Source organism: Juglans microcarpa x Juglans regia, chromosome 7S (genome assembly GCF_004785595.1).
Source record: "Juglans microcarpa x Juglans regia isolate MS1-56 chromosome 7S, Jm3101_v1.0, whole genome shotgun sequence".
Lineage (NCBI taxonomy): Eukaryota > Viridiplantae > Streptophyta > Magnoliopsida > Fagales > Juglandaceae > Juglans > Juglans microcarpa x Juglans regia.
Genome location: NC_054607.1, coordinates 6,723,885 through 6,746,393, shown reverse-complemented (window position 1 = coordinate 6,746,393; position 22,509 = coordinate 6,723,885). Strand labels below are relative to the sequence as shown.

Sequence of the window (22,509 nt, the reverse complement as noted above, 5' to 3'; positions counted from 1 at the left end):
ATAATAATAATAATAATAATAATAATAATAAAAGTAAGATGATGGATAAATAGAACTAGCCAAATATGTTGAGCTTGGTCGACTTAGTGGAGCTAAAAGGTTGGATGGTACTAGAAACTAGAAAGTCTTAGGTTGTTTGGAAGATTGGATGATTTCATTTTATTTTATTTTATTTTTAAAAATCATCTAAATATAAATATTTTTCAATTTTTAATTTTTAAATTTTTTCATCTAATTATTACCTAACATTATAATTTTTTCAAAACAAAAAAAAAAACACAAAAAATAATTTAATTTTTTCAAATCTCAAAATAAAAATTATATCAAAAAAGTTATATTCTAACATTATTTTAACTTTATAATATTTTTATTTAACTTTTTCTCTCATATTTTTCAAAATCCCATAAAACATCATAATTCAAACCATTTTACCACTATTAATAGATTTCTCATCTCATCTCATTTTCCAAGCATTCCTATGCAAATTATTTTAGTTCATATTAAGCATTTAAGGGACTAAACCCACGTTTGGCTAAGCTAAAATTGCCAATCCTCTATGCATACTTGAGTAACAAGTTCAGATGAGATTATAATTTTGTAAATAGTAATAAAATGCTTTGTTAATAATAATAAAATAGTCTGAGTTAAAATGTTTTATTAGATTTTGAAAAATGAGAGAAAAAGTTGAATAAAAACATTATCAAGCTAAAAATTTGTTTGAGTATAATTTCTTAATATAATATTTTTTTAAAATATTTGAAAAAAGGGTATTACTTTTTATATTTTGTTTAGAATTTTGTGAAGTTGTAATGATTAGATATAAAAATTAAAAATTAAAAACTGAAAAATATTTTATGTTTGGATGATACTTTAGAATGAAAAAGTTATTCTACTCATCATCCTTATATTACATATCTGCTAAGTAAAAAAATAAAAATAACTATGTAGTATAGAGATAATGAGTAAAAATTTAAAAAATAAAAAATAAAAAATTTTAAAATAAGATAAGATATTCTCAATCTATCTCACTTCAAAAAATAGGGCCTAAGTTGCTAATATCTCTCACTTCAGTATCCTCTTTGAGAATACCGAAAAGTCAAATTTAGTAAAAAAAATCAACCATACAGTTAAATGGTCACCATGCATCCCTCGCACCAAACTAACGCATGCAGCGAACAAAAAAGCGAAACTAAACGCATGCAGCGAACAAAAAAGCGAAACTAAACGCATGCAGCGAACAAAAAAGCGAAACTAAACGCGTGCAGGTAAGTTCCAAACCTAGAACAGGACAGAGCTTCGGCGGCTCGCCCGTGCCAGTGGCACCCAACCGCACATCTGTGTGCAAAGGCATATGTAAATTTAGAGTAACGTATTCCCTACGTTCTTATCGATTATATTAAATAATATATGATATATTTATTATTATTAAATAATAATAAAATATATAATAAATAATTATTTTATAATGATAAATATACCACATCTTACTTAGTGAAATAATAGTATGATATATAGAATATTCTATTAATTTAAAGATAATGATACACAGGGCTAGTTTAGACAGTGAGACGAGATAGAAATAATTTTAAATAAAAATTAAAAGTTAAATAAAATATTGTTAGAATATTATTTTTTAATGTTATTATTATTTTGAGATTTGAAAAAGTTGAATTAGAATTTGAAAAAATTGAATTGTTTATTATATTTTATGTAAAAATTTAAAAAAGTTATAATGATGAGATGAAATGAAATGAAACCCTCTGAATCTAAACAAACTCATCTTTTTTATTATTATTTTATTAAATAATAAAATAGTAATAAAAGAAGTGTAAAAATATCATTATCTAAATTTAAAATAAATGTTATGAGGATAAAAAAAAATATTATAAAAATAAATTTATAAGTTATTGTCATTTCACATGATATATTATATCTATTTTATAATTTAACTTGCTATATCATTTTATAGAATCTCTTTAGTTAAAATATTTCTCTAAATTTAGAGTGGTAAATTTGGTATGTCTTCTGAAAAATATAAGACTTATTATAAGAATAAAGAAAATGCTTAGGCGACCGAGAAAGATAACTCCTTAAAGTGACCGATTTTATCTTTTTTATTTTATTATTATTATTTTTTAATGAAATATTTTTTAATGAATTTGTAATTTTCTTTAAAAATAATGTTTAAAGAGATTTAAAAATTGAAAAATGCTACTTTGCTCACTCAATTTGTCCTCTCATTTTGACACCTCATTTATTTTAATTTTTTTCTTTACTTAATAGTTAAGGAAGTGACTATTAATGTATTGATATTTTTTTTATATATTTTTTAAAAATGTTTGAAAATATTAAAAATATATGAAAGAAATTGAAAAAAAAAAAAAAAGAAAAGGCCAATTTGGCCTAGTTGTCAAATGGAGCTGTCTTAAAAAATATATATATTTTACACTATGGGTACAATGCTAGGGTCATTGTCCTAAAAATAATAGAATCTGACTAGTGGATATGCAAGGGACTTGCACGTAGTTAGCTTAAGCTTGCACAAATATTTTTTTCTGGTGTTACTTCGATTGTTCTCCTTTAAAGCGGATATGACATCTAACCTAAAGCCCTCAATTATTCAATAGTGTTCATAGAGAAAGTTTAAAGAGTATTTTCAATTAAAAAAACTATATTAATTAATCAAATCTTCTCACATGTAGTGAATCATATGCCCTTTATGTCAACCTACTTAAAAAAAAAAAAAAAAAAAAAAAAAAAAAAACAACTGATTTCATTAAAAAGAGCTTACAACATCTCCAGGTTTACAATTGATTGAATGCAGAAAAAACATTCTTCAATATCATATAAATCTTCTGAGAAATTTAGAGTAGACTTGGCAAGATGATGAGCAGCCATGTTGGCCTCCCTATAAGCATGAGAAGATGTCCACTCACTGCAAGAATCCATTAGTTGCCGTGCATCTTCAATCAGCAATCCCCCCATACTCCAATTAGAACACTGCCTCTGTAGCAAATCTATCACTTGCTTGGAATCGCCTTCTATAACGACATGCTTTAATCCTAGCTCCTTGCAGAAAACTGTTGCCAGTAAGAGGCCGTGAGCTTCAGCATCAAATGAGCTACCTTTCAGACATTTGGAGGCCATGAGTGCTCCTATAATCTGACCTTGATGGTCTCTAATTATCACTCCCACCCCAATGTTGTCTGTACCAACCATCAAAGCAGCATCCCAGTTTGCTTTATAAGATCCCTCTACTGGTTTTTTATGTCAACCTACTTAAACTATATTCATGACCATTGAGCCGAGTAAAAAATCGAAGAAAATTTTTAATTATAACTTATCTATATGAGTTATTTTATTTTTAAATCAATATATAAAATACATTTAAATGATGATATAAATTATATTATATTATTAAGCAATTTATAGAATCTTTTCACGTACTAATAATATAATAGTCTATCCAAAAATGGAAGGAAACGTTAAAAATTAATATTTTAATTATATTTTAATACCAACTCTCTCTCTCTCTCTCTCTCTCTCTCTCTCTCTCTCTATAACACACTGAAGTGAGGACTCTGTGACAAAGAAGCAAGTACTCTGGCTTATATATAGAGAGAGAGGGGTATCTCAACCGGCAACAACCAGAATTACAGCGAACAAATCATCAAGAACTCCACCTGATTTTCTCTGATCGCCGTTGGTGCAAAAAGTAACAGGTCCACAGTATTGACGATGGCTGTTGACCGACACACTCCAGATTTACTTCTTCCCTCTCAGTTTGATCCCTACGATGAGGAAGATCTCTTTCCAGAGAATCTCAAACCTTCCCACCTGCACAAAGACTTCTCGAGCAATTCTAAACCTTGGGAAGCTGATCCCCACGGTCACGGAAATGAATCGGTTTTCAGTAATTCCCCTGTTGAGTCGGACCTCGGTTCGGCCGATACGGAGAGTGACAGGGACGACGATTACATTGCCGAGTTAACTCGCCAGATGTCTCACTACATGCTCCAAGAAGATCATGACCAAAACTCCCTCCCATGCACTGAAAAAATGGAAAAGGTATGTTATTTTGTGCCCTACAAAATCGAATATTTTTCCCCCTTTTTGGAGCTGGGGAAGTACAACTACTACTGGAATTCGTGGTTTACTTATTGTTATGGTCTTTTAGACATGGGGTTTGGCCGGCTCGCCACAATCAACGCTATGGCCACCGCTGGGCTCGAGCCATGGAAGCCCACATATTGGTTCTTCTCAAGAAGACCCCTTTCGGGATGGCACCTATGATGAGGAGCTTCGGAGCTCTTCATTCAAACCAGGTGTTGGGTTGAACTCAAATCCAGCTCTCACTGACGATCAACTTCGTGCTATTCAAGTAGTAAAAACTTCTCATTTTCATCTGCTATACCCTTTCTATTTACTTATTTTGCTGGGTATTAATTTATGCTTGCTTTGTATTTGTCTAAAGTTCTATACGCTTAAACAGCGTGCTATGAAGCAACAAGGCTCTCCAAACTGGCCGGGAAGACAAGCTAAAGCGCCTACTCGCCAACCAGTGCAATCAAGAGAACAGCCTGATCAGCAGGTTCATGAGCAGAAAGGTGGATCATGTATTAATATTGGCCGGTCTCTTGATGGAGGAAAGTCTCGTACAACAAACCCCTGGACTCAGTCTCCGACTCAGAGAGAGCTACAGGTGAAGTGTAACCAGCAAAAAGGGTCGTCGGCTATGAGGATGTTTGTACTGGGAGGCGAGTCAAGTAGTGAGTCATCATGTACTGGGACAGGTGTTTTCCTGCCTCGAGGAATCTGGTACTCTTCGGAACCACGCAAGAAACCAGGTACTACGTTTATGTTTGTTACTTTGGCTGGCTTTGATTTGTTGGGTTTCAGCCCGAAATTCGATTTTCTCTTTTTGGGGTTCTTTCTTTTTGGTTCCATGGTTAAATGATTCCCTTATGTTCTGAAAATTTTCTTTTGGATGGTTGTGGTTCTGATCTGAATGTTTTCAGTATTCTTAGGATTCCTTTTCCTTCTGATCTCGGCCTGATAACAAGTTTGGTTTGTGACCAAAATTTTATTCTAACAACGTGTGAACTGGAATCTTCCTCTGTGGTTCATTTTGTTTGGTTCAAAATTGCATACCTGGAACTTCATTGAAAAAAGGAAAAAAGAAACAAGTGATGGCGGCGGAGGAAGCCTATTAATTAGTGCTTGAATTATTGATTCGGAAACGTGTCATGAGGAATAAGATATATCCAACTTGGGGCATCTTTATCACTCATTTCATTATCGAAATGAGATAAAATAATTTTAGATGAATTAAATAAAATATTATTAAAATATTATTTTTTTAATATTATTATTATTTTATAATTTAAAAATTTTGAATTATTTATTATATTTTATGAAAGAATTTAAAAAAATTATAATGATAAAATAAGATGAGATGAGAAAAGATGATGTGAGATAGTTTCTGAATTCAAAATTAGCCAAACTTGAAATTTTGATGCTAGAATAAAATGAGGGAATTTGTTGGATACATATCATAGAATTATCTAATTTCAAATATAGATGAATATATGGTATGCATCTTATAATATTAAATACTGTCCATTAATAATTTATGAACTAGAAATATTTTAACTATAAAAAGATTACATAAAAGTAATTTCACAGATTGATATAATTTGATGTAATTCATTAAATTGTAAAGTTATTTTTTTATAAAATAGATTTAACGAATCACGTGAAGTCACATTAATTTATAAGATTACTTTTATATAATCTATTTATAATATGTCACTTCTACTAGCTGTGATCTTGATTAGAATTGGTTGAAATCCCAATAGATTGATGTATTGGGTTTTATGGGATTTTTGGGTAGGTTGCTCCACTGTTTTTATACCAGCAAGAGTAGTGCAGGCCCTGCAACTCCACTTTGACCAGATGGGAGTGAAGCCTCGAACCAAATCTGGTGGTTGCCCTCTGCAGCATGGTACCTAATTTTACCAAAAACAAAACTTCTATACACTTTTTATTATGAGGTGGTATTATTTATTAATTTTTAAATTATTATTAAATAATAATCCAAAATATGATAAAAGTACTGATTAATTCAAAGAATTTACTCTGTACTTTTCTTGTTCATTTCCATTATGCTGGTTTACTATCAGATGGTTGGATTGGAAGGAGAGATGATTCAAAGCAGAAACGACAGCAGCGGACCGCACCAGTCATGAGCCAGCATGACATCGGGCTGCCTCAAGAATGGAAGTACTGATTTTTGACGCTTTAACAGTAAATTTATTCATAATCTATTTTTTTTATTATTGTATAATGTGATATTAAATAATAAATTTATAAATAAAATATAATAAATAATTTTTAATAATTTAATATCACATCATTATTTTTAAATATGTTTGTTTTTAGCTGAAGGGTGGAAAGTAAGGAAAAGAGGAAAAGAAAGGTGTTGAAGTCAGAAGGAACAGAAAAAGTGAATGAATGACACATGTTGGGTGAATACAGAGAATCTTCCCTGATGATAGGACAGATACAAAGCATTAGTCTTAAAATAAATATTAGAGAATATGTGTTTTTCTCTTGATTTGATTGGGGTCTTTGTTTTTTTATAATATAAGAGGAGAAAGTACTCAATAAAACCATGTTCTGGTCGTTTTTGTTGCTGTGTCTTGTCAAAGTTTTTGAGTAGTAGTGGTAATGGCAAACGAAAATGATGTTGGAAAATGATATACAACCGACAGTTGGTCCGACATGGATCCGGTATTTTCAACTTCTAAAAATGTTCTAAGGATATTAAAAAAAAAAAAAAAAAAAGAATTTAGACCTATCGAGATTCATCCTCGGACTACACATTCGGTGGTTTTAACACTACTCAATGTTATTTGGTCCTCTCAAAATTATCATTTAAAATTATTTTTCGAATATTTTATTTTATTATTTTAATATTTAAAAATATAACTATTAATGAAATCATATCTATTTTTATTTTTTTAATGATTAAAGATATTTATTTATTTTTTAAATTACACTAATAATGCGTGTCCAACGATAAACGCTGAACGACAAACTAGCACTGTCAACCGGTAAATTTGCAATGTCAAGGATGTCTTTGAGTAGTAAGGCAGCTTTCCGGTAGACAACTGAGCCACGGCTTGACTAGGAATAAATAAAAATAAAGAAAACATCGAGCCCACAGCTTAAAAGGTTAAGATGGTCTTATCTCACTACATTTTCTTAACATTCAAACATTATAAATATAAATATTTTTTAATATTAAATTTTTAATTTTTTCATCTTATCGTTATAATTTTTCAAAATTTTTAAACAAAATATTGAGAAATAATACAATTTTTCCAAATTTTAAAATAAAATAATATTAAAAAATTATATTCAAATAATATTTAACTTTATAATATTTTAATTCAACTCTTGTTCTCTAATTTTTTTAAAATCTAATAAAACATCTTTACTTAAATAAGTTCACTACTATTTACAAATCATTTTACAAAATTCTCATATCATCTCATTATACAAGCATGTCCCAGAACCTATTTGAGAACACAATTATTCTCAGATATTTTTAGACTATTTCTTACTATTTATAAACTATTTCACTACTATTTATAGATGATTTGATATACGCCTAACATTCAAACGAAGCCTCTTTTGTAAGTCTGAAAAAAAAAATTATGAGATTTGTTTTTATTTTAGTTTTTGTTTTTTCAGTGTAAATGTAGAGAATATAATACTAATACTTTGGTATATATCATGTTAGCCTATGGGTGATATTCTTAAATTTCTATGTTTTTTAGAAAACAAATTGTAGTTATTTCATTAAGTTTTGAAATAATAGAATAAACAAAGAGCTTGCTAGGCTAAACCAAATATACAATTTGGTGAAAAGGGCAAATAGGCTTTTTTGAGGAAACATTAATTGCTTGGGAGGAGTACTTAAATATATTAAAAAAGTAAGGCTAACCAATCTATGATTAGGTGGTCTTTCATTATAGTGATGAATAAATAGTCAAATTGGTGTAGCTAAATATTTAAATATGAGAAGGGGACCCCAAAATCTGTTTAAGACTGATAAAGAGACATTTTATACCCAAGACTATTATCATTAGAGGATTTGACATATTTTTCCAACTCTTTAATGCAAATTAGCCATACAATTAAAAGGATATATATATAAATATATATATATATATATATATATATATATATATATATATGCACACACCAATATCCAACTTGATGCTGATATGGCAAATGTCAGCATTTAAAGATTTTGATCTGATTTAAAAAAATAAAAATAAAAAAGAAGGTAAAAAATTATACAATAATGAGATATAATAAAGATAAAGAATTTTATATATATCCACTAGGATTATAGGTTTAGGGTTTTTCTTAGCAAAATGGCCTGAGAAGTTTTAGATTAGATGTAGGAGGTGAAGTAGAGTAGGTAGATAAAAGAATGTAGACCCCATAAATGGTAAACCAACGAATTGGCAAAACAAACCCATGGCAATAAATGATCATCAAAAGATGTAGACTAGAGCAACCATATATAGTCCAAGGATTAAGACCATAATTATAAGCTGCATATTAGGGGTGGGCTCCAACTTCGGAGGTAATGTCAGACTCCAACAACTCTAATCAGAGTTGGAGTCGGAGTTGGAGGGTCGAAGCCACAGAGAGAGAGAGAGAGAGAGAGAGAGAGAGAGAGAGAGAGAGAGAGAGAGATGGATCAGTCGGTGCATTTGTGACACCGTGCATCCTCAACACTGCCAAAGGCTTAAAGCCATCGTGCATTTGTCCATTTGGAAGATGCCTTGACAAAAATAGAATTTTAAAACTGAAAACAGAGGAGACGAATAGATGAGATCGAATATTTATATATTTGCATTGTATCTAAAAAAAAAAAAAAAGAAATCAAGTCATTGATGAAAAGGAGCGAGTAGTGGGGATTTGTACCTAGAACCAAATTTTTTTTTTCAAAAAAAAAAAAAAAAACCAAAACGACGGTGAAATTTGAACCCAAAACAAAGAAAGCAAATGTGACAAACGGCTAGCACACAGATTGACAGATTGATACAGATTGAGATAGATACAAACTGACAAATTGATGAGATAAACAGATAGACTTAGACAGACACACATCTGAGTTAGACAAAAAATGAAGACTTTCTTTGTGTGGAGTAGGAAATCGTAGCAAATATTATTTTGTTTAGTGGGAGTTCGGATTTTGGAAGTCGGAGTGAATTTTTCCTCTGACTTCGACTTGGATTTCAACTATTTTTTCACAATAACTCAGATTCTGACTCCAAACTCTGTTTTTTCCTACTCTAATGAAGTTGAAATCAGAGCAGATGTTGATCAGAGTTGGAGGTAGCAGAGTTTTTGCCCACCCCTACTGCATACATAAGACAAATTAAAAGGAAGTAGACCAAGGATACATGCATAATGCTCCAATCCCTTGATCGAAATTGAAAAGGAAGAAGATCATGCTTGAAATCCTCATTGGATACCTTGAAACAACGTGTTATAGTTTGCTCGGTGGTTCAATCTCCAAGCAAAATTGAAACGTGCATAAGCTTGAACTGACGATATTTAAGATACTCCATTTGCTACTATCCTAAGCGCGCGAACTCAATTGTGTAGGCATCTAAAATACTTGACATAAAAAGGATGAGATTGAGATGATATACAAAACAATCCCCTAGTTCAAAACTATGAAGAACGGGATATATAATAATATTCGATGCGCGCCCTAACCAGTGTCCTCGATCGTTGCCTTACCCTAGCCTCCAACCAAAGTGTATGACAAAACAGTGCAAGACATGATGGCTAGTTAAGAATGGCATGCAAGCATGCAACACAATCCAAATCAACATGCCCATCCAAGAAATTAACATGAGGTAAGTGCTCAGATTTGTTAGTCACTTAAAGAGTTTGCAGTTCATGTGCGTCAAATACAACTAACTAATTAGAACATATATACCTGAAATGAAAAGATACCGCTAATCATGAATTTTCACTACATATGACAGTACACATGATTTGTACAAATATTTTTCTTCCTTTGAAAAATATACAAAGTACATATGTTCCCAAAAAGATCGATAAACTCTATTATATAAATAACTTCCTTTTATGATCTTAACCAAGAATTTTTTTGGTCTGATTATATAGAAATAATTATTTTTATATAAGTGGGCTAAAATTGGGCTTATCATCCAACCCAACCCAAGACTGAGATAGCCCATATACATATTATATATGGCTAAACGTATTTGTTTCTCTTTTACTTTGAAGAGATACATATCTTAGAAGGACAATGCTATAGCTCCCGTTGGGGCCTCCCGTTGGAGTTCTAGCGTGTGTTTTCAGGTGTTTTTTTAAGTTATTTTTTTTATATATATTTTTAACACTTTTAAATATTTTTAAAAAATAAAATAAATTTAGAACATCATTAAAAACACTTCCTTAATTAGAAAGTAAAAAAAATTATTTAAAAATACTTCCTTAATCACAAAGTAAAATAAAAAATCATAAAAAAATATTTTTTGCTTTACTTCTTGATTAAGAAAGTATTTTTTAATAATTTTGTAATTTTTTTTTTCAAAATATTTAAAATTGTTAAAAAAATCTATATAAGAATATACTTTTTAATTTTTCATAAAAAGTTAAGCTCATCTCAATATACTTCATACATTCAAATACATATCTTAACCTATTTACATTCAAACACATCTCAATGAGACCCACAAACCACTAGTACTATTTACATATAAACTCAGATCATCTGAAATCACCCCAACATCCAAACGCAGCTAAATGATACCCTAATGAAGATGATTTTGTAAAAAAAAAAAAATTAATTTTGTGCTATTATGGAAATAATATTCATCTCGGATATTTGGATTATTAACTTCTGAATATATGATTTAAAGTTTTAGTTTAACATACCTTCTTAAATTATGAATGATAGGGCTTGGATCTTTTAGGAATTTAGCTCCTATTTTAACAAAACCCTTATGTATTATAAGAATAATTAAAAAATGTCTGTACTTCGATGCTTTCCGGATTAGAAAAAGGCATTAATAATGTGATTTCTTTGGAAATAAAAATACTCATCCAGCACAGAGTCGGCGTGTAGAATATATTATCCACATCACTTACACGCAGTAAGATTTGATTTGTAAGATTTAAATTTTAATATTTTTTTTTTCAATCAAATTATGTCATATATGTAATTTATTAGGTATATTATCCAAACCAACTTATAAATAAAATCTTCATTCTGCATTTATACATGCAATTGACATCCATGCACAATCCAAATAAGATGTTGATCTGCCCCTCCTAATTGAGACTTTCGCCCGAGCTGGCAACCCAATCTACAGACCAACCGAAGGGAAGTCCCTTAAGATCATTTGCAACATCTCAATCTAATCTTTTTCAATTTGAGTAACAAAATTAAAGTTATTTTACGTACTGACGACGTTAAACCAAAAAGAATTAAAATTTCTTACAATTTTCGATCTACTCCAAACATCCGAATTGTAGAAAGTGTTAAGAGTCAAGAAATTATAAGAAATCCTTTTATTAATTTATATGTATTTTCATGCAAATTATGCAATGAAAAGGAAGGCTTTGCATTAAGTCCTGAAGATATACATACATACATACATACATACTAAGAAATAAAGAAAATTCACATCTACTAAGGCATGATTATGGCCTTCAGCTTATAATGATCAATGTATTATTATACATAGAAGGCATTGAAGGGATCGATTAATTATTGTTTTTAAAACTAATGAATAATTTGACATTTTAGGATTGACATCGATGATCAGCTCATTATATTGTAGCTATTTATTTTATCTATTTATTTTATGGTATTGATAGGACAATCCTTGCCCACAATGGAAGGCACAACCACAAACATGGAGATTTTTCCAAATAATGATCTTCAACCTTATGATAGCATATTTAAATATCAATCATCTTGTAGGAAAGCTAATTATTTCTACTTCATGTAATGCTTATGTTCACAACTTCTTTCTCTTTTTTTATTTTTGTATATAGAAGATATCTTATATGTGAGATAAGATAAGTACTGTTACTATCACAAAGGGATTTTATAAAAATAAACATTACAAATTTATATATAATTTTATATAATACGTTAGATATATTTTTTAATAAAAATAATTTTACAATCTAATGTATCACATTAAATCACATTAATTTATAAATTTATCTTTATATATAAGCTAAATGATTAATCTTTGTATAATATTTTTCATCTCAACGTTTTTTTTTTTTTTTTTTTTTTTAAGTGGGAACTTGTTGATTTGGAAAAGGTATACATTGGGCCTATTCTTGAAAATATCTTCTTTGTTTCGGATAAGAACCGATCATGCACCAATTAATATTACCTTCCTGCATTACTGTTGTCAGGTCGACAGACGTGCGTACGTAGCTAGCAGGCCACCTTCAGATCCAATCGCTAATTTGGTCTTTGCTTTAATCATCTCTCACCGAACCGGCCGAGACGTCGCTTCCGAGAGATCAATTTCAGGCATATAATTTGGGTGCATAAAAATCTTATTAATAAAATAAAAATAGTTTTTTTTTTTCAGATTTTCTTATATATGGAACAATTCTAGCCTGAATTAAGATTAGAAAAATACAAACTTATCTCAACAAATGTATAAGAGAAATGATAATTACAGTACTATTAAAACGTACAAGTTTTATCAGACTGTATATAGTATTACTCTAAATTTAATTCCAATTCCAAGCTTTAATTCCTCCAATAGATCCATAATAAATCTCGGAGGAAAAGAAGTACATACAAGATTCATACAAGTTTTTTTGTTTTGGTGGGAGAAAAGCAATACACAAAACCCTAATTCCAGATCCCCTATATAATTATAGGGTTCTGCAGAGGGAGATTAACAGACGCTAATTATACCTCAAAAAGGAAGACAAAACACATGATGCACATGAGATGCAGTCTCAATCCCAGCTTGTTTGATCTTTTCTTGCATGTCCATCATCAGGATCAACAGCTTGAGGGAAGAACATCACCGCGCTTTCCAGTATCAGAGTCCTTGAAAACCCTACTGTGAAACAATAAGAACCCCACACTATGCCCAGCAACAGCAACCAAAAACACACCAACGTTGAAAGACATCACTGCCAGCATAACCATGAAACCCAACCCCACCTTTAAGCCATGCAACAGTGTCTGCAGCAGACCGGCCGTCACATGCTTTGGCCCGGTTTTGATCAGTGGGTAACGAGACAGCCACTCGACGATGATGCAGAGGACAAAGATAAATATCAAGGCCAACGCATACATGCCTGTGCTTGTGCCGGGCCACCCGGAGAAGAGTATGTAGGCGTTTTTGCTCCAGAAGAAGGTCATGTGCATCATGGCCATCTCATGATGGCCGTCCATCATCCCCATGGGGGTGGTATTCGTCGGTGATGATGATGGTGCCATCCCATCCATGCCGTGCGTATCATGAGCTCCATGATCCATACCATCCATGGCTTGCTCCTCTTTGTGTTTCTAGCACAAAGTCTTTGGCCTGATCCTTAATTATAAATTTGTGGTTGAATTCGGTGGTTGTGTGGTTGAGAGTCCCCTATTTATAAAAGAGGCTTTCTAACGCTAGCTGTTTGATGGCCTTGATCGTACAATGAAGGTAATGAGATTGTAGTACACATAAATGCTGAAATTGATTTCCTCTCGCGTCTCCGCCACAATATGTACAGTTGTTTAGTATATACGTTTGTCGTCACCATAGGATTAATAATTATGAAAAAGTCTACTTTCAATCGATTTGACGTATTAAATTGCGTATAAATATTAAATTTAAAACATTTGTTTTATGAAATAATGTGAATTAAAGTATATAATTATAATAAATAATTTTATACACTACACTCAGATCTTATTTTTATTATATTATATAAAATATGATATTTTTATTACAATTAATTGATAAAGAATCATCTAATAAAAGATTCATTTATTCATATTAAATGTGTTATATCTTACGTAATAAAATAAAAATAAGACGGTAATGTGACGTAAAATTTTCCAATTAAAAGTAATAAGAAGATGGGGAATATCACGTACTCTCACGTTGCAGACACGTAGTACATTCATCATATTATAAGATGCAATACCCATTAAAACAAATATTTATATAATATATGTTCTAAGTCTATAAAAGAATTTTATAAAAGTAGGTTCACACGTTTACATGTCTTGATCATGGGGCATATCAAATCTTCTATATATATGGTAAAAAAAATTATAATCTAATGTATCACATTAAATTACATCAATTTATAAGTTTACTTTTACGAGATACTTAAGTTAATAATAAAACATGAAAAAAAATTATTTAAAGTAGTCTACACCCTTCAGCTTAATTATTTAAATTCAGTTTAGGAGTAAAAAAAAAATAGTTACCTAACTCAGCAATATTAACGAATATAGCATGAATAAATATTTTATCCAGCCGGCCAGTGGCGTTGGGACTTCGTTAAGTGGGCACATGGGCCATCCTTGCAGGTTGGCTTATTCGTACTCATGTTTGTTCCTCTAATTATAGTCCCAATGAGATCGAGTAATGTTATATATAACTTATAAGTGTATTGTGTACTCTTTTTTTTTTTAAAAAAAAAATAAGTCTATTATTAAATATTCTTTTTTTTTTTATGTAGATTTCATATTAATCACTTTTTTACAAAGAGTGTACGATATTTATATACTCTATAATTATAAATATTATTTTTATTTTTAAAATAAATATACGACGCTTTATCTAGATGATGCGATTGTTTCATCCAATAAAAAAATATTATGCATAAACACAAATGTCTAATGATGTACCATCCTTCCTCGTTTGTTTTTAAAAAACATTTCATTTCATTTTACTTCATCATTATAATTTTTTCAAATCTTCACACAAAATAAAATAAACAATTCAACTTTTTTAAATTCTAAAATAAAAATAATATTAAAAAATATATTTTAACAATATTTTATTTAACTTTTTAATTTTAATCTTATATCATCTCATCTCTGAAAATAAATGAAAAGAAATAAGAAATATCCCGTGTCCGTATTCAAGGATCACCTAATAATTGTTGGTTCATGAATACTTGAAAAGTCGTGGTTGACGGCATTTATCGATGAATGGTAGTACATGAGTGATATATAACTCTCAAGATTTGGGAATACTACGTACAATTCGAATAGTAAAACAAGTTTTTGATCTTTTGCTCGTAAAACTCCTTAATGTCATATTCTCTTCTGAAATCTATTTAAATCTATTTTATTTAATTTTAAACTTTAATTTCAATTCATCTGATTTCATCCGTAAAATCAAATGAGAAATTTTTCTTATCATATTTATACAGATTATAATTAACATAAAATCTAAATTTGAATACCCCATGTCAATTTGAGTTTGGAAGCATCATGCATACAGCTTTCAGGTATAAAATTCACAAAACTGCAAAGGTAGCTAATCATGTACGTGCATAAATATTTCCTGATCATGATGATCAGCAATTGAAAGGAGGAAGATCGGGATCATCATGGAAAGGCAGCTGCATCGAAGTTGACGACATCTTAGCATTATAATTGATCACAAGAACACAAGTACTGCCAAAGATCAAGAACCCTACTGTATATCCTGCAATCGCAGCAAGCAGCACCCCAACATTCATTGACATGACAGCCAGCATTGCCAAATACGCCATTCCCACCCGAATCCCATGCATGCCTGTTTGCAGAAGTCCCGCCGTGATCTTATCTGTGGTGCAGCTGGATTTAATGATCTTCGTGTGCGAAAGCCATTCTACTGCAAAACCAAGCACAAAGACTAAAACCAAGGCTAATATGTAGGAGCTGAAGCTTTGTCCTGGCCAACCTGAGAAGATCACTTCAGTGTAATTGCCCCAGAAAAATGTAATTTTCTGGGTTTTCATTTTTCAGTGTATAATTTTGATTTATACCCTCTCATGAGCTCTTTTCTTCCCTATATTAATAATGGGTAGAGAGGAGATAATTAGAAATATAAGGAGGCCATGATGGGTGTGGGTTTTGGGTGGTGGCTTGTAGTACCGAAAGCTAATATCTCTGTACTTACTTGCTGGGATGTACTGCTTATGTATTGTTACTTGCTTGGATGTACTTCAAACTTCAATCTCATAGTTATATATAGCAAAACTCTATATAAAATGGATAGCCAATACCCACATACTATATATAATTTTTAAATTTTTAAATTTTTTTTCTTACCAAATATATAGTACATGGATGATGAGTACAATAAAAAAATTTAAAATAAAATTTAAAATAAAAATAAGTGTGTGATGTGTGGAGATAATGAATAACAAAACTCTTTAAAATTTATAAATTAACCATGTTAATTTGTCCGATGAGAGATGGTAAAAATTAGAATTAATTTTTCCAGACCAAACTTCATTATTACAAAGAGTAGTACTAGACCCACCGAGGGTGTAGTTCGGGGATGGGTCTAGATAAGGTTATTTGACCTTTTATTTTTAGTTTTTTTTTTATATCCTTGGACCTTACATATTTTTTTAAAAGAATTCACATTATTATTGAAAAAAAATACTTTTTTAACTACTAAGTTAAAAATTAAAAAAAAAAAAAAAATTGTCAGACCCATTTGCTGGACAAGTCTGTTACGAATAATTTTTTGTTTTATCGACCACTTTTTTCTCTGCAGTAAGCGCACTCTCTCGTAGTGTTGAGGATCGTGGTGCCGTCTGCATGTGTTGTACTACCCAAGAAATCCAGTCTTTATATAGTACACATTCAATTTTTCAACGTCATTTTTTCCGTTTTTCTAGATCTTTTATTTTTAATTTTTGTTGAGTAAGAAAACCGATATTGGTTTATACAAATTAACTGAAGGGAGAGAGGGAGAGAAAGGAAATAGACGCCTACGTGTTTAAGGGGGGGAGAGGAAGAGCGGTTTGGTGTTGTCGGGTGCAAGAGAAATGTGTATAAAATGTCTACGTGTCACGATTTTATTGATTAGTGTAAAAATCACTTTTAAACTCATCTGACTGGAAACTTTTCTCCTAATAAAGCGCTACTTATATAGTATAATATTTAATTGGTCGACCCTTGGTCTCTGGCACCAACTTCGCCACGAACACAAAGGTTAAACCACATATGCTTGAAAAAATTAAGAATGTTGAATTCAAAAAAAAAAAAAAAATTAAGAATGTTACTGTCAAAAATTAATTGAAATTAATAGTAGTCCAAACATAAAATAAATAGTAAGAGTGATGAGTACTGTACTTTGGTTGACCGCAACGACAGGTAAAATGAGAATGTAGTTAATAACAACGACAGGATTGTTTTATGGAAGGGTAAAATGGAGTTTTCAAACTATATATTGACATGGGTTTCGTGTTTTTCGTGCCTTCTCTCGTTCATGCGTTCTAGCGTTTTTCATATCTTTTAAGGAAAATGTTACGATGTTACTAATTTATATCATTCACGTTGATATTCACTTTGATATGCTTAATTAAAAAATTTTAAAAATTAAAAAATATATATTTAAAATAAAATGATATTCAAAAATATAAAAATGAAGAAGATCATTAAAAAATTAAAAAATTTCTTTTATTTTTTTATAACTATATTTTTAATTTTTTAATAAGTTACGTTGCACAAGGCAAATTGAGCTGTAGAAATTAGTTAGGGGGACATAGCATTATCCATGCCTCAAATGCTAGCTTGCATCTGATCAACCTCCATGCCGATGATTTCGTTCTGAGTAATCGTTTTATAGGAGTTTCGGTTGAAAACCTCTTAAACAGCTTTAGGATTCGGTACAACCAATTTCCCATGATACAATTCTTCTGGTTGCAAAACCCTTTCATTTCAGCAAAAATACCGCAACCGTATATATAAATGACAGATCTTGATGGTACCTGTGAAACATACATGAGTTCCATAATATTAAAGGTACTCGATGATCTGAACTCCAAAACAAGCAATGGCGTTCGGTTTAATCCATGTGTTGTGCAATGAAAGAAGACAATATGCCACTTTTCAGAAGCAAAAAGATCGCAGTAATAATATCCATGGCAACCTACGGTTGAGGTTGAACTTTTTTTGGTGTCTGAACTGATATTGTTGTTGTTGCCTGGAATTTTCCAGAAAATCATATATATATATATATATAAAACCCAACTATATATATATATATATATATATATATATATATATATATATATAGAGCTTTCCAGCTTGTACATACGTTCTTTTCTTTCTACGTATGGACGTAACCCTGTTATTATTCATTGTGTGGCCTGAGAAAAGAACAGGAGGAGAGTTACACGTACAGTAGTGCCGGCATGGCATTAAAATCTCCTGTGGCCATTGATCAAAGCCTATTTTATCATAAAAACTTCACCACTATCATAAAAGAATGTGTTCAGTTTCCCTACCAGGTCAATTCACCAGGCATGTGGCAAAACTTTCGTTCTGGAACCATGTCGTCGTTTTCATTGCCAGTGCTTGAGATGCAGTTGGTTCTTATATTCGCCATCACACAGGCCTCCTATCGCATTTTTAGGCCTATGGGAGTCCCTCCGTTTGCTTCACAACTAATTGTACGTACATGCATGTTCTGATCTTCTACTTCTGCATGATCTTTATATATTTTTTGTTCTCTTCCCAGGCCTGCAGTGTGTCATGATCATGTGTGCGTGTGATATGTTATTTCAAACTAGTACTGAATTGACTGTTAATTATGTGAATTACCAGACGGGCATGATCCTCAGTCCATCCTTCCTTGGTCGCTTCACAATATTCAAGGACTTGTTTACCATTAGAAGTCAAGAAATAATTGGTATTCTGGCTGGCTTTGGCCATGTGCTCTTTCTGATTCTGAGTGCGGTGAAAATGGATATCGGAAACATTAAGAGATTGGGAAAGAAAGCTTTGTTTACAGGTATTGCCTCCTTAATGGCACCTATGCTAATCGGCTCATATTTACTCCAAGCAAAACTTGCAAAATCTTGGCTAAACGGTGAAGAACTTCTGAACTTGTCTTTTCTATTGGCAATACATTCTCTAACCTCGTTTCCGGTCGTTATCTACCTTCTTGAGCACCTAAAGATGCTCAATTCTGAGCTGGGACAATTTGGCCTGTCGGCATCATTGGTTAGTGATTTTAGTAGCCTGACTCTCATGATTCTTGGCACACTTGCTAAACTTGCTAAGGTGAAAGGTTCTATGTACGCTATTAAAGAAGCTGGATCAATCATTCTGTTCCTTTTGGTTGTTGTATTTGCATTCCGACCCGCAATGTTCTGGATAGTGAGACAGACACCAGAAGGGAAGCCTGTAAAAAATATATATATTTACATCATCATGGTTGTAATGCTCTTTTCTGGGTTGTTTACTTTATCGCATGGCATGTCTATTTTCCTGGGACCATATCTTGTCGGATTGGCGATACCATATGGGCTGCCTTTAGGACCCGTTATGATCAAGAAGCTCAACTCCTTCACTCATAATGTGTTTCATCCACTCTTTGTTACAACATGTGCGATGAGGACAGATTTGCGTTTACTCAATTTCAATGGCAGACCCATGATATATAACGCAATCCTCGTTTCTGCCACCTTTTTGGCCAAAATGCTGGGGTCTTTCGTTCTTTCCTTGTACTACTCCAAAATGCCCTTCAATGATGCTTTAGTAATCGCTCTAATTATGAGTTTCAAAGGCGCCGTCCACCTGGGCTTCTATACATTCTTCGGATTTTACCCGGTACGCGAATATCCTTAATTAATTTCTATATCATGTTTTTTCTCCTGGAATCATCTCTTTTTTTTTCTCTGTTTTGATTGCCTAGCTCTGTTCTACAGCATAGAGACAGATCTAGAGGAAAGAAATTAACCACGCACTATATATGTTGAATCATTGCTTTTTTTGCCAATTTGATGGGTTGATTTTTCCTGCTAATGGTTTCATTTTCAACTTTTTTCTTTTTTGGTATTTAGACGGTGACCTTAAGAGACCAATCTCTCTCTTTCGAATGTGTTGTCTTGCTATTGAATGTGATTATTTTGCCAATTCTGGTGAAATTCTTATACGATCCTTCAAGGAAATATGCTTGTTATCAGAAAAGGAACATTTTGGGTTGTCGAAGCAACCAAGAACTCCGAGTCCTTGTGTGCATACGCCGGTCCACTAACCTTAGTGCTGTAATCAGACTGCTAGGAGCTGCATCCTCGTCTCCGGCAAGGCCCCGCCTTGCCATTTATGTGCTTCACCTTATTAAACTGGCTGAGGAAGCCTCTCGGCCTGTTTTTATTTCTCATCAAAAGCAGAAAAAGATTCCGTTCAGAAATTCCTATTCAGAGATTGTCATCAAAGCTTTCAGTCACTTCAAACGAGACATTCAGGGTACTGCAGTTTCAGTAAAATTCTTCACAGTAGTCCGTCCATCCAAGGTCATGGCTGAGGGCATCTGCTCCCTTGCACTGGATAAACTCGCATCCTTCATCATACTCCCATTCCACCGAAAATGGTCTGTTGATGGGTGTGTTGCATCCGAGGATAGTACTATCCAGACCTTGAATCGCAATGTCCTCGAGCATGCTCCTTGCTCCGTAGGGATCCTTGTTGACCGTGGAGATGATTATAATTTGGGTCGTTCGTCGACATTAATGCTTTCATCAGATTCATCTACTTACTCTGTTGCCATGATCTTCTTAGGAGGAAACGATGATCGAGAAGCATTGTCTTTTGCTAAACGCATGTCCAACAAGTACTCGAAAATCTCCCTGACTGTGATTCATCTTGTTTCTCCTGGCAGTAATGAATTAGATGTTACCAACTACCTGGAAAACGTGCTCGACTCTTTGGCATTGAAAGATGTTATTCTCAACAATGGGGATGATGAATACGTGAGATACTTGGAGGAGATAGTGCAGGATGGACCTCAAATGACATCGACGGTTTGTTCTATGGTGGATGAGTATGACCTTATTATAGTTGGTAGACGGCATAAGATGGAGTCCCCTCAAACATCAGGGCTTGCAGAATTGAGTAAATTTCCAGAGCTAGGAATTATTGGAGACTTGCTCGCCTCCTCAGATCTCAACACTAGAACTTCTGTTCTTGTGGTGCAACAACAAAAGAAGAGCATCTAAGTCCTTGTCGTTTTGACGTTGTAGCTAGTGGGGAGGTACTTCTCAAATATTAAAATGTACGAACATCGTCCTCTGCAATTTTATAATTTAAATACCCTCTATAATTCAATAGGAGATAGATACAGTTTGTAGATTTCACATTATTACATAGAGCTAGTTAGATTTCACAGTTTGTAGAATGTGTGTATGGTCTTCCTCCTCGTCTTCGAGGAAAGATAAAAACGCAAAACCTCATTTAATTACTTTGGAGCGTGACTCACGTGCTGTCTCGTCTCGATGTAGCTACATGAATAATATTATACATAGTCATAAGTTATACAAATACAACATATTTTTTTCTAAAAAGAATATGATCTATTATTAAAAAATTAATTTTTTTATATAAATCTTATATTTATTATTTTTTTTAAAAGAATATATAATATTTATACAATCTATGAATATAAATATCATTTCTTATTTTTGAAAGTAACGGCGTTCTCTAGGCCGATTTGCATTCTCCTCCTATCTCCCCTTTTATTTTTCTATTTTATGTTAGTTTTGTTTTGTCATTATTTTGTCTTTGATCTTCATACTTGTAAGTAATTAGGGTTGCGTTTAGATGTTGAGGTAATCTCAGTTATTTATGAATAATAATGAGTTGAATAGTAGAGAGAGTTATATGAGGCTCACCTAAACTAAGTTTAAAGTGTATTTAAATATTAAGATAAATTTAACACTTTTTTATAAGAAGTTAAAAAAGGTTATGAGTTTCATGTATAAAAATATATTAAGTTGAAAAAAAATTATGGATCCCACGTGTAAGGAGACCGTTTTGAATTGAGATGAGTTTAATAATTTAATAATTAAATATTTAAATATTAGACTCAATTTAAAATTAAACTGAACTCAATCTTGCAACCAAACGTAACATCTAGCACTATTTTTGTCCATGACCGACCATCAATCAAGCACCCCACCACCTAGGCATGCAATCCGATCCACCCATGGCTGATTTGGGACCGACCGGACACAAAATATTCGGGTCGGGTAAAAAACGAACGGTGGGTTTCTCTTTTATATTTTATATTTTTATTTTTAATAGAAAAAGGGAGTTTCCTAACTGTTCTCCACTGCGGTGTCTTCTAGAAACCGCAATGGTTGCACTGCCTCGGTAGCTGGGCCCTAACAGAGACTGAGGCTAGCTCCCCCGACATTGGTTTTTTCTTTTACTTCGCTAGTGGTTTTTCC

The 22,509-nt window shown here is 32.1% G+C and overlaps 5 protein-coding genes across 9 annotated transcripts; 2 read left to right on the top strand and 3 right to left on the bottom strand.

Annotated features, from left to right (window-relative positions):
- Positions 1-2,787: 2,787 nt before the first annotated feature.
- LOC121240764 lies at positions 2,788-3,219 on the bottom strand. Its single transcript, XM_041138301.1, has one exon. The coding sequence runs from the start codon at positions 3,217-3,219 to the stop codon at positions 2,788-2,790; it is 432 nt and encodes a 143-aa protein (XP_040994235.1).
- A 341-nt stretch (positions 3,220-3,560) lies between these two features.
- Positions 3,561-9,685, top strand: LOC121240571. Of its 5 annotated transcripts, none has more exons than XM_041138043.1 (6): positions 3,561-4,068; positions 4,178-4,384; positions 4,475-4,847; positions 5,894-6,004; positions 6,183-6,306; positions 9,386-9,684. In XM_041138043.1, exons 1-5 carry the CDS (start codon positions 3,739-3,741, stop codon positions 6,287-6,289), a joined length of 1,128 nt encoding a protein of 375 aa, XP_040993977.1. In that variant the 5' UTR covers positions 3,561-3,738; the 3' UTR covers positions 6,290-6,306; positions 9,386-9,684. The 5 variants fall into 5 exon arrangements, with proteins under 5 accessions (XP_040993977.1, XP_040993974.1, XP_040993978.1 ...); XM_041138040.1 differs by having other exon boundaries at positions 5,894-6,001; positions 6,174-6,306; positions 9,386-9,683; XM_041138042.1 differs by having other exon boundaries at positions 3,562-4,068; positions 5,894-6,001; positions 6,177-6,306; positions 9,386-9,681.
- Positions 9,686-12,815: 3,130 nt separating this feature from the next.
- On the bottom strand, positions 12,816-13,876 carry LOC121240570 (copper transporter 1-like). Its single transcript, XM_041138038.1, has one exon. The coding sequence runs from the start codon at positions 13,598-13,600 to the stop codon at positions 13,109-13,111; it is 492 nt and encodes a 163-aa protein (XP_040993972.1). The 5' UTR covers positions 13,601-13,876; the 3' UTR covers positions 12,816-13,108.
- A 1,571-nt stretch (positions 13,877-15,447) lies between these two features.
- LOC121240569 (copper transporter 6-like) lies at positions 15,448-16,143 on the bottom strand. The gene has a single exon (XM_041138037.1). The coding sequence runs from the start codon at positions 16,057-16,059 to the stop codon at positions 15,634-15,636; it is 426 nt and encodes a 141-aa protein (XP_040993971.1). The 5' UTR covers positions 16,060-16,143; the 3' UTR covers positions 15,448-15,633.
- A 2,466-nt stretch (positions 16,144-18,609) lies between these two features.
- LOC121240763 (cation/H(+) antiporter 4-like) lies at positions 18,610-21,452 on the top strand. Its single transcript, XM_041138300.1, has 3 exons — positions 18,610-18,729; positions 18,884-19,891; positions 20,125-21,452. The coding sequence occupies exons 1-3, from the start codon at positions 18,610-18,612 to the stop codon at positions 21,277-21,279; spliced, it is 2,283 nt and encodes a 760-aa protein (XP_040994234.1). The 3' UTR covers positions 21,280-21,452.
- The last annotated feature ends 1,057 nt before the right edge of the window (positions 21,453-22,509 follow it).